Raw genomic sequence first — 14,913 nt, 5'->3', positions numbered from 1 at the left:
ATTGCTCAACACTGAAATGTCTCTTCCTTCTTGCCTCTCACCTTGTCGTCTGTCGCTGTCGCCTCGCTGTCGTCGCGTCTTGCCCTCTTGCCTCTCCGCTTTGGCCTTCCAGCAGCCGCCTACCCTGCTGCCTATGGTCAGATAAGCCAGGCCTTCCCTCAGCCGCCTCCAATGATCCCCCAGCAACAGCGAGAAGGTGAGTCTGCACGCCGGGCTCCCAGGCCCCTCCCCGTCCCCTTCTCTCCGAAAAGAGGCTGCTCCCGGGCTTCGGTGGGCTTTTTGCGGGAAAATGACCGTGTGTGTGTGCTGTGTGGAGGTGAGGGCAGAGGGCAGGCTTGTGAGACGTGGGGCTCTCCAATCCAGCGGGAGGTGGGCTTCTCTGGCGGCTCTGCACAGCCCGGCGGGGAAGGTTAGGAGGCTGGGACCCTGGACGACGGGGGGGCCCAGGAATTCCCTCTTCCCCAGTGGATAGGAAGGGCAAAAGTAGGGGTGCTCTCAGCTGGTGTGGGGGTTAAGGCGGTTGGAAAACTATTGTCAGAAGTTTTACCCTCTGGGTGGGTGACCAGGTGAGCCAGGTGGGGACAGGGGCCCAAGGGCAGGCCTCTGGGGAGACGGAGGTCCTGGGAAGCCACATCCAGAGGCCCTGGTGTGACCAGGGTGGGCCAGGCAAGGCCAGGGGGCCCGGGGAGGCTGGGACTCATTAAAACCCAGTGTCCTCCCGGACCTGAGCTGGAGGCCTACAGGAGCTGGGTAAACAAGCCCGCCCTAGGGGCTCCGTGGCCTGCACAAACTCAGTGTGACAGGCAGGAACAGTAACAGCCCATGAAAAGGTCGCCCTGCCAGTGAGGCCACCATGCCCAGCAGCCCACATGGCCAGGGGGTCCGCTGTCTCAGTGGCCGGCATGAGCTCTTGCTGCAGACCGTCCCACAGCCGGGGTAGTGAGTCCTGGGGAGGTCATGTGGGTCTGCGGCCCAAACCCCTATCTTTGGTCAGACAGGCCCCGAGCAGGCCTGGAGCCTGAAGGGCTGAGGCCCTCCGTCTGCTCCCTGCCCTGCCCCCACCTCCCGCTGTGCACCACCCCTTGGGCCCAGCTCTGAGCATCTTCTCGTACCTTCTCTCCATCTGTGGGCAGCTTCCTCCGCACCCTCACGCTCTGTTTGCTAGATCAGACCCTGTGTGGTCAGCCACCACTGCAGCCTATCTTCTGGCCTAGGGTCTCCCATGCCTGTCCCCATTTCCCTGGGGTTGGGTGCCCACGATGAGCGACCCTGGGAGCAGGGTGTGGGAGGAGGGAGATGTGTACCCAGATGCCTGCCGAGCCACACTGCGTACAGGGGATGGCTCCTGGTGCTGGGGGCGGGGTGTCAGGGAGGGCTTTGGGGGCACACAGAGGTAGGGACACAGGCATGCCTGGCGGGGGTCGGGGAGGGGTGATAGGCTGAGGGGGGTTGCGAGCCAGACCACAGCTGTGTTCCACGTTGCATGCGGCATGGATGGGAAAGAGAGCTGTGTTCCTCCAGCTGGGCCTCGTCACATCACGGCCGCTTCCCCCTGGGCAATGTGGGTGAAGTGCCAGGGCACATGGGTTGCTCGGGAGGACCTGCCTGGCAGTCCTTGTCTCTGAGTGGAGCCTGAAAGCCAGCAGATGCCTGACTCCCCAGAGGCTGTCTGTGTCCCAGACAGGCCATGGTGCCCCTCAGGGTTGGCTCCATCCCTGGCTCTGCCAGGGCAGCTGTGTGGTCAGAGGTGGGCACTCTCTGTCCCTGGAGCTCCATTTCGCCACTTTTCAGAAAGCTGGGCTGGACCAGATGGATCTCCAAGTCCTGCTGGCTATGCCATCTGGGTGCTCTAGAGTCTGTGAGCGAGGGAATACAGTGCGAGCTCGGGGCAGCTGGAATAGGAACACGTGTAGGCTTCATGTTGAGGGGTGAGGGGCAGGGGACTGGTGGCGCTCAGCCACACACCACACTGAAGGTTCTTTGTCTTTTCATGACAACATAACATCCACATAAAGCATCTTGCAGAACTTGAACTTGGAACATGGGCCCCAAGTTCAAGTTAGATGTCAGCATAGGGAGGAGAGGGAAGCCCTGAGGAATGGGTCTGGGAGGGGAGAAGGCATGGGGAACTGGGGTGGGGGTAAAGGTGGATAGGTCAGGAGGAGGCAAACGCACCTGCCCCTCGAGAGCACCCTGAGAACCTCCTAGACATGAAGGAGGAAGAGCCTCAGAAGACCGGCCTAGTACGGAGTGTGGACTCAGGGAGCCCTGGCAGGGGGAGGGTGGGGAGCATCTGGGTGGGGGTCCTAGAAGAGCTGTGCCTTAGATTAGGCCTTCAAGCTGGCTCCTGCCCCAAGGGGACTCATATCTAGCTGGGATCACCAAGGGACACACAGAGCATGAGCCAGAGAAGGGGGTGGGCTTGGAGAGGTCACCAGAGCTTGGGGCATCCAGCACCGGGACCCGGGTGCACACTTGCACGGGTTCTGAATAGTTCTGAATGCCATCACCTGGCCATTTACCTGGGAAGCAGCAGTCCAGGGAAGGGAGCGGGTGGGGACCAGGGACCCAGGAGGTCAGCAGCTCAGAGGGTGGCTGTGGGGGTCAGAGGAGTCTTTGCAAGGAGGAAGGCGGAAGGTGGAAAGGGAGGGAAAGGCAGGGAAGGGCAGAGACTTCAGAGCAAGCTCTGGGCTCCAGGACTGGGCTGTCTGGCAGCCTTGGCCTTCCCAGAGAACCGTGACCATTGGCTCTGGCCCGGAAAGCCACACAGCCCACGCCGGGGCCTGACAGCCTTTGATTCTGAGCTCCCACTTAGTTTCCACCTGCTCCGTGGAAGCCCCTCAGCTCGTGCACACCTCTGACTAAGGCAGCCGTTTCCTTTGCATGTCCTCCGTGGACGGGAAGCACTGTGATGACTGCGCTCTAACAGGTTCCGTCAGAGGAACCAGGCTATGCTAAAGATGGCGGGAAAGAGATGGAGTATCTTAGCTTTCCATTTCAACAAGTTAAAACGGAGCATTTGGGTCATTTAAAAAAAGAGAAATGTAAATCTTCAGCTATCTGGAGATTTCAGAAATTCTTCAGAGTTTCTGGGGCATTGAGATTTATGACAGACAGGTAGAGATAGGAGACAGCACAGACTGGAGGCAGGTAGCCTGGGTCTATATCCTGGCTCCCACTAGCTGTGTGACTCTTGGAAGGTGACTTAATCTCTCTGGGCCTCAGTTTTCTCATCTGCGAAGTGGGGAGGACGAGCTATCCAAGAGGCAGGGCTGTGATAAGGAAATGATGCTCACAGGCAGCAAGGCCGGGCATGGAGCCTGGCTGTGGAGCCCTCCTGTGCACCCAGCCCACCAGAGGAGGCAGGGTGAATCTGACTTCTGCCTTTGAGACTGGGGCTGAGGGTGAGAGGGTGGGGCTGTTGGGAAGCAGACAGGAAGGGGTGGCCAGGGAGGAGGCCAGGCTAAGCTCCCACCGCTGAGTGCAGGAAGGAGCTGAAGTTTCCCCCCCCCTCACACCAAGGCGCCCGCACCATTGGCGTGTCTGCCCCAGGACGACCCCCTCTGCCCTCCTCTGAGCAGGGGCTGGGCAGGAGGGAGGCCCGCAGCCCCTCCCAGGTCTTCCTACCTCTGCTTCTCCTCAACGTTTGGTCCCCACTGCCCTCAGGCCTATGCTCACCCCTTGTACTCCATCTCTCCATCCCTGGAGCCTTGGGGTTGCTAGGCAGGCACCCTGGTATAGATCCATTTTGCAGAAAAGGCGACTGAGGCACAGAGAGGTTCAGTGACTTGCCCAAGGGCAGACCAGTGAACAGAGCTCAGATTGTGGGCTCAGCAGCCCTCCTTCTTCTCTGATCTTGGATGAGACCCCCCTTCCTAACCTTGCCCCACCCCTCCCCGCTGCCGCTGCCTAACTCGCTCACCTCTCCTCTGTCTCTCTCTTCCCCCACCCCGCCATCCCTCCTCCCCCGCCCCCTCCCCTCACCGCAGGGCCCGAGGGCTGTAACCTGTTCATCTACCATCTGCCCCAGGAGTTTGGGGATGCTGAGCTGATGCAGATGTTCCTCCCTTTCGGTAATGTCATCTCCTCGAAAGTGTTTGTGGATCGGGCGACTAACCAAAGTAAATGCTTTGGTGGGTAAAGATAACAAACCAACTAGCTTCACCCAGGACAGGGCGGTGCTCGCACCCATTTACCACAGCTGCTTTTAACCTGCCCCTCACACAGCTTCCCCCCACCCCACCACCACCACCAGGTGCCCCCTGTGGCCCAGCTCCAGCCTCCTCCTCTCACTCTTCTTCTCTCTTCTGCTTTTGGCTTCTTGGCTTTCCCTGCCTACCTCTCCTCCAGCTCCCCATCCTCCCCTTCTGCGTCCAAGAGCTAGGTTTCCCCTCCCGGCTAGGAGTCCCAGTTCCCACCCACTGAGAAGGAGGAGGAGCCACCTTGGGCAGAGGTGGGAGGGGGCAGCAAGCAGAGCATGCCACCAATATCCATTCCTCTCCCCCAACATCTCCCCCTCCACAGCCCCTCACCTCTCACCATGGCTGAAAGTTGAGCCTGATCCTTGGGGGGGGGGGGGGGGCTCTGCCTAGCTAAGGCCCTCCCCCGCCTCCCACTTGGCTTCCTCCCATCCACCTCTTTGTCCCTCTCCCATCCCCCTTATCTGTCTACCCTGCTCTTTGCTCCCCTCCTGCCATCCAATGGACTCTCCTTCCCCCACCCCCCCTCTCAGATCACCAGAGCCACCCTGTTGAGGAGTCAGGAAGAGGAAAGTGCTCCCTGCCTCAGGGAGCCTCAGGTCTGAGCTTAGATGGAAATCACACCCACTCAACAGCAGTGCCATCTGCGAGGCAGCTAGGGATGGAGTAGGGAGACAGGCAGGGGGGTGGCAATGGCGGGAGGGGAGGGAGTTCCAGGCAGGGAGGAGAGAATGGAGGAGGACCCTGAGGGAGGCTTTGGGGAGAAAGGAGGGCTCAGGGGAGACCACCTGTGAGGGCGGGTCTGTGCCGGGGAGGGCTTGACCATTCGGATGAGGCTGTTCCATGTGGTGTGGTAGGCAGTGGGAGGTCCTTGGAAGTAACGGAAAGAAGAAACAGCTGTCAGGAAATTTGCCTGGTGGTAGGGTGTTAGGTGGAGGAGGGAGGACTGGTGAGGACTTTGGAGTTGTCAGGTAAAATATGGGGTGCCCAGTTATATTGGAATTCCAGGTGAACAATGGATGCATTTTTAGTATAAATATGTCCCAAATGTTACATTCAATGTGGCCCATGCAGGATTTGAGATATATGTATGCTAACCAAGCATTCACTGTTTATCTGAAAGTCTAATTCAGCTGGGCATCCTGTGTTTTGATTGGCTTCAGACCTGAACTCACACCTCATGCTCACACCTCTCCCCTCCCCACCTCCTCTCCCACCTACCTCAGCCCTTCCCTCTGGGGCCAGAGCCACTCCTGGTTCACCAAGGACTGAGGAGTCCAGCCCCCAGAGAGCCCAGGTCATAGCTGGGGTGGTGAAGGGAGAAGGGACGAGTATAGAAGCATCAGGAAGAGCGTGTTAAGGGAATTCCAGTTTACAGACCAGCTTGCCAGAACCACGACCGGCCTGAGGTTAGGATCTGTGCCCCACTGTCCCGGGAGGCTGTGTTGCTTGAGTGCACGTAGTGGCCTTATAGCAGCTCATTTCTCTCCGGGCACTGGGAGAGCCACGCCAGAGAGAAAGGCAGGGCTGGCCAGCGTCTCCTCTGGCGCGTCACAGTTACGTACGTAAGAACTGGAGAGCCTCCCCTTGGCTCTTCAGTAAGCCCCGGATGTTACATGGACCTGAGGACACTGCTCAGAGCCCGCAGAGTGCTGGCACCCGGGAGAGAGCTGCTTGGTCTCCAGCCAAACCTTTGTTGCATTTGCTCTGTCCCCGGCTGTCCCTGATGTCAGAGCAGCCCAGCTTTTCCAAGGCACTTCCTTAGTCTGCGCAACCAGGCCCCTGACCATGAGCCCATTTCAATTCTCCACGACCGAGGGTTTTCCTCTGGCTTTTAAAAAAAAAAAATCTTCTGACCACCTCTACTCTGGCTCTCTCCTCTCTTCCTGAGCGAGCTTCCATCACCCACATCCTCCACCCGCCTGGAAAAAGGACAGCCTCCCGCCATGCCTGCCGGGTTCTGGTCCGCACACGAGCCTCCTGCGAGGCTCCCAGAGGCCTTTTGTGTGAGAACAAACCCCAGGGACAGCCATTGCCCTCTGAGCACCAGTGTCCGTGTGTGTGTGTGTGTGTGTGTGTGTGTGTGTGTGTGTGTGTGTGTGGAGTAGGACGTCAGCAGTCAGCCGTCCGGGAGGCTCCGAGGTTACATGGGATGGTGTGTGTGAGGGGCTTGGCCAGAGAGGACCCCTAAGAAGTGCCAGATCTCCCTCTATTCCCCCAAAGAGGGGCCATTTGTTGTAAATGTGGTCCTGTGTTAGGAGAACCCCTCAAAGGCCCCCCTCGCTTGCTCGCTCTTTGTGAGCATACACAGAATCTTCCAGAGGCTTCTTTTGTGAGCAGTGGGCAGGGTACCCTGTTGCTAAGTTGAAAGAAGGGCTTGGGAGGGGGCCCCAGGGTCTGGGAGTCAGGAACTTTCTCCGGGAGACTCTGGGAGAAGGAAGGCAGTAACCATGGGAGAGGGTGCTCAGAGCCCAGCCAGTGGAGGACGAGCTCCCTGCCCAGGCTGCCGGACAGTTAACAGAATTAGTTGAGGAAGAAAAGTTCCCTCGAGCCTGGTGTCCTCCCCACCCCTGGGGCTTCTGGAGACTCTTAGAGTCTCCCACAAAAGCTGGGCTCTCCTCCTGCGGGGCCCCATGCCCCTTCTCCCCACTCCGTGGCTGTCCCTCCCTTCACTCCACAGCCCTCCAGCCCCTTTTATCTCTCTCCCATCTCCTCCTTAGCAAAGACAGCCACTGAGGCAAGGTGGTGAGGCAGAGCCAGAGCTGGTGGTGCTGGGGGCCCAGCAGAGGAGGGAGGGGTGTAGCTGTCACCGCAGGTAGAGAGGCTTTGGCTCACCACCTTCCTTAGTGGGGGGGGGGGGGGGGGAGAGCAGTGTAACAGACACTCAATTCACACATCCGCTCTGCTAACAACTTGACCAGCCTTCAGACATCTAGGTTGGTGAGGAGGGGATGGGTGCTGACGGGATGAGATGAGAAGGCGGAAGGATTATTCACACTAATCTCCAGCTATGGGTCATCCGGAATCTCTCTCTTCTGGCATTTGGACTTTTACAGACGTCGCTTGTGTGGCGCTGGGACCGGCTCTAACCAGTTCCATCTGAGCTCACATACCCCTGGCAGAGAGAGCCCTCACATGCCCCCACACACATCCTCCCCATCCTCCGTGGTACTTGGCTGCAAGAGCAAATGTGAGCAAACGCAGGCAGTGTCTGGGGCAAGGGGGAAAGGGCAAAACAGCCACTGCCCGGGAGAGCGAGGGAGGGGCCCCCGGCAGGTGACAGGTACTGGGGACAATTAACCCAGAAGGCAGCTTCTGCGTCAGTGTTTCTATACATCTACCCATTGTATCTCTAATACTCTTTGAGGACAAGTTCCCAAATGAGGCAGGTTTGCAGGACGGCCTGGGAACTTCACCATGCTTAGTTTTCATACGTTCTGTAGGGAGATTGTATAGGAAAACTAAATAAAAGGCAGGTTTTATAGGAGAAAGGGCCTCTAAGTCAAATTCCAGGAAATACTAGGTTAAACACAGATTTATTTATTGGCGAATTTGGGGTGGGAGAGGAGACTTTTATTTGTTAAGGAGCCTTGCACTGCCCCCTCAGGGGCCTGGCTTTAAAGCTAGGGGGCCGCAGAAAGCCCCTTGTCAAGGAGGCCCATCAGGGCTGTTCTGGGAAATGCTGACACAATTCGCAGTCTCTAAGGAGATGCACTCAGTTTCAAAAAGGTGACTTCTCACTGGACTTTGGAACCTGATCCAACTGGGAACTGGGTGTTTCAGAAGGTGAATGGGAGCCGTGGGTGATTCCACATCTTGTCCTGGGATGTTGCGGGGGAAGAAGGGGTAAAAGAACTTGTGCAGGCTCTGAACTGATTGCTGCTGAGAGTGTTAATTTGTACTGTCATTGTTATGATACTATTATTATTATTATTATTATTTATTATTATTGTTATGGGGGTCCCATGGCTTCGTCCAGGCCAAGAGCACTTGCTCCCAGGGCTTGGCATTTTACAAGGCGAAAGGGAGATGCCCACAGCCCCTGGGTACGAGGTGGTGGGTGAATGGAAGTCGGTGTGGACGGAACCCCGGTGTCCACCAGGAGCCCGGCTGGGGCCAGGCCCGGGAGGCGGGTGGAGGGGCCGCGAGCACTGCCCGCCTCCGCCTCCCCCGTGGCCGGCCGGGCGGCACTCGCGCAGGGGGTGGCCCCGATCGGCGGCGGCGGCGTTTCCTCCGTGCCGCCTCCCTCCCTCCCCCTCGCACTGCTCTCTCTCCCCAGGCCGGCACCCCGTGCCCTCCCGCTGCCAGGCCCCCTCCTGTCAGGGAGGACAGTGTCCAATAAACTCCTCCGCCCGCAGGTGTGTCCGCCTCTCCCGCCGCAGGAGAGGGCCGAGGTGCGGGGCCGGCCGGGGTGGGGGGCGGGCGCCGTCCGAGCCCCGCGGAGCCGGGCTCCCCGCCCGGGGGAGAGGGCGCCGTCCGGGGAGACCCTGCCGGGCCCGCGGGTCGGCGAGGCCCGGAGCCTCGGAAGCGCCCACCCCGGGAGGGACCACGGGCTCTGGGGCTGGAGGGGGTGAGGCCGGCCCGGGCGGGGCCCGGGGGGAGGAGCCTCGTGCCCCGCCCCTGCCCAAGGGGGAGCTTCTAGCCCCGCCCCCGCCGGAGGGGAGGATACTGAAGCCCCGCCCCTTGCCCGGAGAGGGAGGAGCCTATAGCCCCGCCCCTATCAGGAGGGGAGTAGACTACAGCCCCGCCCCTTACCCGAAGGGGGAGCCTATAGCCCCGCCCGTTGCCCAGAGTGGGAGGAGTCTGTAGCCCCGCCCCTGTCCGGAGGGGGGCGGAGACTATAGCGGGGCGGGAGCGCCGGGAGGGGCCGCAGTGGCCCGCCCGCCCCGCCTTTGCCCGGACTTGTCCCCACGGACCCCTCCCGCCGGGGCGGCCCAGTGGAAACCCAGGCCCTCGCCCCTCGTGTCTCGCCAGGCTTCGTGAGTTTCGACAACCCGGCCAGCGCGCAGACCGCCATCCAGGCCATGAACGGCTTCCAGATCGGCATGAAGAGGCTCAAGGTGCAGCTGAAGCGGCCCAAAGACGCCAATCGCCCGTACTGAGCGCCGGCGGGAGCGTCCCCCGGGGGAGACCAGGACTCGCACAGGTGACCGGGGGCCGCCGGGGCGCGGGGCCGGGAGGGGGCGTTCGGGAGGGGGCACCGGACGGACCCGCCGCCTCCCCGACCTCCGTGGCCTGGACCCGCTGCACCCGTCTGGACCTGCTCCTTGCCCGGTTCCTGGGGGCCAGGCGCAGAGCTGTGGTCATCCCCCGAAGAATAGTCATGGCCACCCCCCTGACGCAGGGCCGAAGGGGCAGAGTGAGGGGACCGTCCTGGGAAGTGGGAGGGCCCTGGCCTGCGCCTCCGTGGCAGGCTCAGGGCTGGGAGTGTTTGGGGGCGCAGAGCAGGTCCTGTGGGGAGCTGTGGCCCTCCGTGAGGCCTCCTCCTAGCCTCCTTGGCTCCCCCTTCCCCAGCTCTCCTGCCTGGACACCTGGTCCCCTCCCCCCTCCAATTGCCCATAGCTCAGCCTGGAGAAGAGGAACAGGACTTTTCCCAGGGAACTTAACAAAACCGGATAGGACAGAAGCTGAGGACAGTGATGCTGTACCACGGGCCATTTCCCTGCCTGCCGTATGGAGGCCAGGATGGGTGGGCAGTCGTCACCCTTTCTGCTCAGTCTGGGTCCTGCCTTGAGCTGGAGACACAGTGGGCCGCCCCTCTGTCTGCCACCTGTGCCCCTGAGGGAGGCGGCCTCCTGGGAAAGTGGGGAGGAGGAGCTCTGCCAGGACATCCAACGTCCCCTCTCAGCCTGGGCTGCCCGTGGCTGTGAGCTCCTGCAGGGAGGGCCTGCTCATTCTCAGGCCAGAGACAGGCTGTGCAGCCCCCTCCCCTCCCCGCTCAGCCCCCATTTCCTCCCCCCATTCCTTCAGCAGCGCTGTGCCCGGAGTGAGACCGACAAGAGTCCATGTCCTAAGCAGGGGAGAGGGACAACGAGCAAATGCATGATCAGAGAGTAAATTCCACAGCGTGTCAGAATTGTTGGCCACAGTTATATCAGGGAGTCAGGGCAGGCTGTCTACCAGAGAAACTGACATTCAAGTGGAGATTCTAAGAAGGTGACTCAGGGTCTGAGGGAGTTTCTCCAAAAAAAAAAAATATTTACCGGGAGTCTCAGAGGAAGAAAACAGAGACAGGAAGAATGGGCAAAGAGTGGGCCAGGCCAGGCCAGCTCTACAGCCAGAACCTCCAGTCCCGGCCCCACTCCAAGCTCACACCAAGTGCTGGGCCCCAAGCTGAGGTAGTTCTGGGTTGGAGGACACTGAGAATCGTGCCTAGCTCCGGTGGGAGTCCTGTGCCTCCTGCACCCTGGGCGCCCGCACAGAGTCTGCTCTGAGTGTTGGGAAACGGGTGCTCCGGGTCCGGCTCGCAGGGGGCTGGCCTTCCCTGGCTGGAGCTCTGCTGTGTTTAGGGCCAGCATCCAATTGGCTGCGGCCAGGCCATCATTGCCTCACCCCAGTCCTGAGCTGGGGCCTCCCCAGCCTGATTCAAGCTCCCCCAGGCTGGTCAGGGACCCTGTGCAGCCAGGAGGGCACCCGGGAAGGTCCCAGGTCCCCCAGCAGGCAGACAAGTTGTTCCCTAGTGAAGAGAGCAGTTGGGTTGAATGATCTTGTGTCTGTGTGTGAGATGTGAGATGCCGGCTTCCAGATCGGCGTGAAGAGGCTCAAGGTGCAGCTGAAGCAGCCCAAAGACGGCCCGGGATTGAGCTTGGAGGAGGGGCGTGTGATACGCAGGTTGGGGTCCCCAGCACCTAGGACAGCGCCAGGCACTGAAGGGCAGGTGGAGGAAAGCTGGGGGCAGGAGCCGAGCAGAGTCCAGGAGTGGGTATCTTTCAGAGCTCAGGACCAGGGGGAGGGGAAAGAGAGGTCTCCAGGGGACCCCTTAGTTGTTCTTGCCGTAGCCCACACCTGCTGGCACTGCCCTCCTCCATTCTGAGGCCTCTCCTCCCACCCCAAGGGGCCTGCCCATTGAATATCCTGGGTGGGTCCAAGGGCTGTCTTCCGGAAGCGGGTGGCGGTGCAGGGGAGGGTGGCATGTCAGGACTTGGAGGGCACGCCGTGGGCCCTGGTCTGTGTGAGGGAGACTTGCTGCTGGAAGAGCAAGAATCCAGATTGGCAGGCAGGTTGGGCAGGGGCCCGGGGAGGAGGAGGGGCTGGGAGCTGTTCTGAGAAGGCAGAGCTGGAGGCTGGGCTTGGGCTTAAAATAGTCTCCTCTCAGCTGCTTTGCAGCTTGTCCACACTGACATTTCACGATCCCAAGCTTCTCTTCCACCTTCCCATGAAGGAAAACAAAACTGAGAGTGGAAGTCAGTGGGGCTGCGTGTAGAAGGCTGGTGGGTGGGGAACCCTGCAGATAAACCCGATGCCTGAGTGCCACAGGGGAGAGGGCTGGTGAGCAAGGTGAAGGGTAGTCATGCCAAGGGGATAGAACTGGGGAACCCCACCCCAGATCCCTAGATGGGGGCAAAGGACCTGGAAATGGCGAGGAAACAACTCAAAGTGAGGAGAAGGGGACCCAGCCTCAGCCACCTAGGGCTCTGCTGGTAGAGGAGGCAGGCCAGGGCTGTGAGATGGTCAGCCAACAAGGCCGTACAGGGAGGCCTGAGGGATGGAGAAGGAGGAGGTGGACTAGGGAAGGCCAGCAGAGCGAAAGTGACAGCAGCAGAGAGAGATCTGGGGCCACAGCACTCCCTTTCCGGTAGACTGTCCTGTTGTACTACCTGCCCTACTGGGCACCACATGGGCCTCCTGGGGAGCAGAGCTCACGGTGGGAGGTGATTGGGACGTGAAATCGGCAGTGCCAGGGCACGTGTACAGATTTCTGGGAACGTCGATGTGGTTTCCTCCAAACTGAAAATTCCATGCATTCCTGTTCCGAAGGTTCTGAGGGAAGAGGGTTGAGGCAGAGCGGAAGGGGACGGGATCCTAACATCCTCACAGTGGGTTCGCTTGAAGAGGAGGCTTCCTTCCCTGGGGACGGTGGCCCAGGTGGGACCCAGAGGGTGGGAGAGCGAGTTGCTGCCAGTGTGGACTGTACTGTGGCAGCAAAGTATGTCATGGATGGACTTGACGGATCCACAGCCACCTTAGCCAGCCTCCGGGCCCTCAGGTCACCCTGACAGGCTCCCCCTGCTGGTCCACAGGCAGAAGCCATAGAAGGCTGGGGAGGTGAGGAGAGCCAGCACCTGAGGGAGAGAGAGAGAGAATCATGAGTGTGATAGAAAGCAGAAATGTGCTCCCGAGCTGCTGGCCAGCCAAGGTGGTTTAAGGGGCTGTTTTATTTTGTTCTGGCCCCCTTGCCAAACTGCCCACGCCCCCCTCCCTCCAACGCATGATGGATGCCCTCAGTGGCCCTGTGTGAGGTCCTGCTGCCGTTCACAGTGTACCATGTGTCTGCATAAACAACGTGTATGTGTGTGTGTGCGTGTGTTGATGTGCTCATGTTGTCCGTCTGCCGCTTCCTCCATCCTTTGAGTTCTTTTCAGTTCTCTTTATGATTTGACTGCTGTTCTCTCATCCGAGCTGTTAGATTGGTGCTGTGGTCTGGTGCTGTATAAATATTTTTCCTTTTTAATTTTGTTTTAATTTCTTCCTTGCCCTCCTTCACCCTCCACCCAACTCTCCCTGCCCTCCCACACTCCCCCTACCCCACCCGCCCCGCCCCGCCCCACTCCTTCCCTTCCTCCCCCCTTACCCACACTCTTGTCCTCTCTCTCTCTCTCTCCATATATAAATATATATATATAAATCTTTTCTTCTTTTGTCATTCAATCAAATTCCAACAACCCAACCAGAGCCAGTCAAATCCACCACAGTCTCGCGCTGAGCTAGGAATAAAGTTCACGTAATCACATGAGAGTGGAGAAAACAGTCCCCCATCCGTAAGTTCAAATCAACTCAAAGTTCACAGTGTGACATGATGGCGTCATGTAACAAGGCTAAGAATCGGTTGCATGACAATTGCCGTCAAGTTTCGTGGAGGTGCTGTGATTGGAGCGTTTTTCTTGGATGTTGTATCAGTTGATGATTGGCCAGTCATGATCACACGTGCATTCTCTTGACTTTTGTGCTGCCACGATCTTTTTTGCTGTGCTCATTTTTGTTTCGTTCTTGGTGCTTGCAGTGGTTTTACTTTCTGTTGTTTGGTTTTTCTTGTTCAGCGTTTTTTATGCTTCTCTAGATGTCACATAGAGAAAAACAAAAACAAAACAAAAGCACAAAAAAATAGTAAAAAATAAAGATGAATTCCTGAATTATCGAACACGGGATCATTTAACTGTGCAAACCGTTATCTTTTTCTTTAAAAAAAAAAATAAGGAAAACATCTTAAAAATATGCGTGGTTGATTTACTTGCACTTGAAAATATTGTGATTTTATTTTTTTCTAGAAATTTGGGGGCCTTTTTCAATTGACACTTTTCCTGGGTCTGGTCTTTTTCCAGTTAGGCCATTTTAAATCTCACTTCAAAAGGAAAACCAAAAAATATATATTTATATATCTTTACAGTAACAGAATGATTAAAAAAAAAAATTCTAAACCAAAAAACTAGAGTACAAAGCCAGAGGCCTCTGAGAGAGCACCTGGTAACGATTGTAAGGTTTGTATTTTAGCCACTTCTGCTAAATTAAATGTGGGCAGGGGACCCGGGGCCCAGGGTGACGGGAGGGCTTTTAGGTTGGTTTGGAAAAAGCAAAATGCACTTTTTTGTTTCCAACTGAAAAAGGGTCCTTGACAAGTGTTTTTTTTTTTTTTTTTAATTTTATTATTATTTTCTTTGGTGTTGTAATTGTTTAGACTGCTGTGTACGGTTTGCTGTTTGTTGAATCAACAGTGTGAAAACCTGCCAGCATGGATTGATATACGCATGACATGGGCCCCTCCACGGGGGCTTTGCAGTTCTAACTCTCTCAGTGTAACCAGTCACCCCCATGTATAAGTGGAAGCTGCTTGCTAGAATGGAGATGAGTCTCATTTGTTAACTCACAGTGATTAAGCATTCTCCTCTGATTCTAGTCAGATCATGATTTTTTTTTCCTTAAAAGCAAAACAAAACGCCAAAAAAGCCACCATTCAAAACGAAATCAAGAACTGAGTTATGTTTGACGATTAAATCCGTTCTGACTTCTTTTAGGTTCTCCCATCCACCCCTTGAAGATCTGAATTTCCTCTAAATTCCCTGGCATGTATGAGAAAAAACATTAAGTGTGTGTATATGTGTGTATCTATGCATATACATACACACGTATTCATGTATATCCACATATGTGCAGGTGAATATATTCTACACATATATCCAGATAAGCATATATATATACACGTAGCCTCGCAAATAGTTACTGACCTTGGGAAAGAAGCGGTTGGTGGTGGAAACTGGGCAAGGATTCAGCAAAATTCATGTCATGGCTCTTTCTGCCTTTTCCTCAAGGCGGGAGGAGGGGGCTGGGCTGCTAGATTGTGCTACCTTGTTTGCTAGGCTTCTGTATACATATTGTATCTGGGATAGATCCCTCTGAGATCAGCTTAATTACGAATTCATATCCCACCGTCCCAAATTCACCCCTTAGACTGAGCCATCCCCCAATCTAGAACTCAGAAGGAACCTGAATCAAGACCCCT

General features: G+C 57.3%; 2 protein-coding genes across 51 annotated transcripts in view; one reads left to right on the top strand and one right to left on the bottom strand.

Moving 5' to 3' along the window:
* CELF4 (CUGBP Elav-like family member 4) overlaps positions 1 to 14,913 on the top strand; it is a 264,155-nt gene that overhangs the window by 246,827 nt on the left and 2,415 nt on the right. For 8 of the 50 annotated variants that reach the window (XM_036419587.2, XM_036419584.2, XM_036419585.2 and 5 more), the window contains exons 10-12: positions 116 to 196; positions 3,990 to 4,073; positions 9,174 to 9,345. In XM_036419587.2, the coding sequence (XP_036275480.1) occupies positions 116 to 196; positions 3,990 to 4,073; positions 9,174 to 9,301 (293 nt within the window). In that variant the 3' untranslated portion in view covers positions 9,302 to 9,345. Of the gene's footprint in view, positions 1 to 112; positions 197 to 3,989; positions 4,134 to 4,732; positions 4,799 to 8,478; positions 8,558 to 9,173; positions 9,346 to 13,090; positions 13,179 to 14,913 lie in introns of those variants that run through there. The other 42 variants (XM_036419586.2, XM_036419582.2, XM_036419605.2 and 39 more) reach the window with 12 other exon arrangements.
* The window catches only part of KIAA1328 (KIAA1328 ortholog), a 161,067-nt gene continuing 159,180 nt past the window's right edge, over positions 13,027 to 14,913 (bottom strand). Inside the window, exon 11 of the mRNA XM_045574982.1 lies at positions 13,027 to 13,472. Within this exon, the coding sequence (XP_045430938.1) occupies positions 13,463 to 13,472 (10 nt within the window). The 3' untranslated portion in view covers positions 13,027 to 13,462. The remainder of the gene's footprint in view (positions 13,473 to 14,913) is intronic.

Source organism: Pipistrellus kuhlii, unplaced genomic scaffold, assembly GCF_014108245.1.
Source record: "Pipistrellus kuhlii isolate mPipKuh1 unplaced genomic scaffold, mPipKuh1.p scaffold_m20_p_6, whole genome shotgun sequence".
NCBI classification, from domain to species: domain Eukaryota; kingdom Metazoa; phylum Chordata; class Mammalia; order Chiroptera; family Vespertilionidae; genus Pipistrellus; species Pipistrellus kuhlii.
This window is presented reverse-complemented; position numbering and strand designations above follow the sequence as displayed.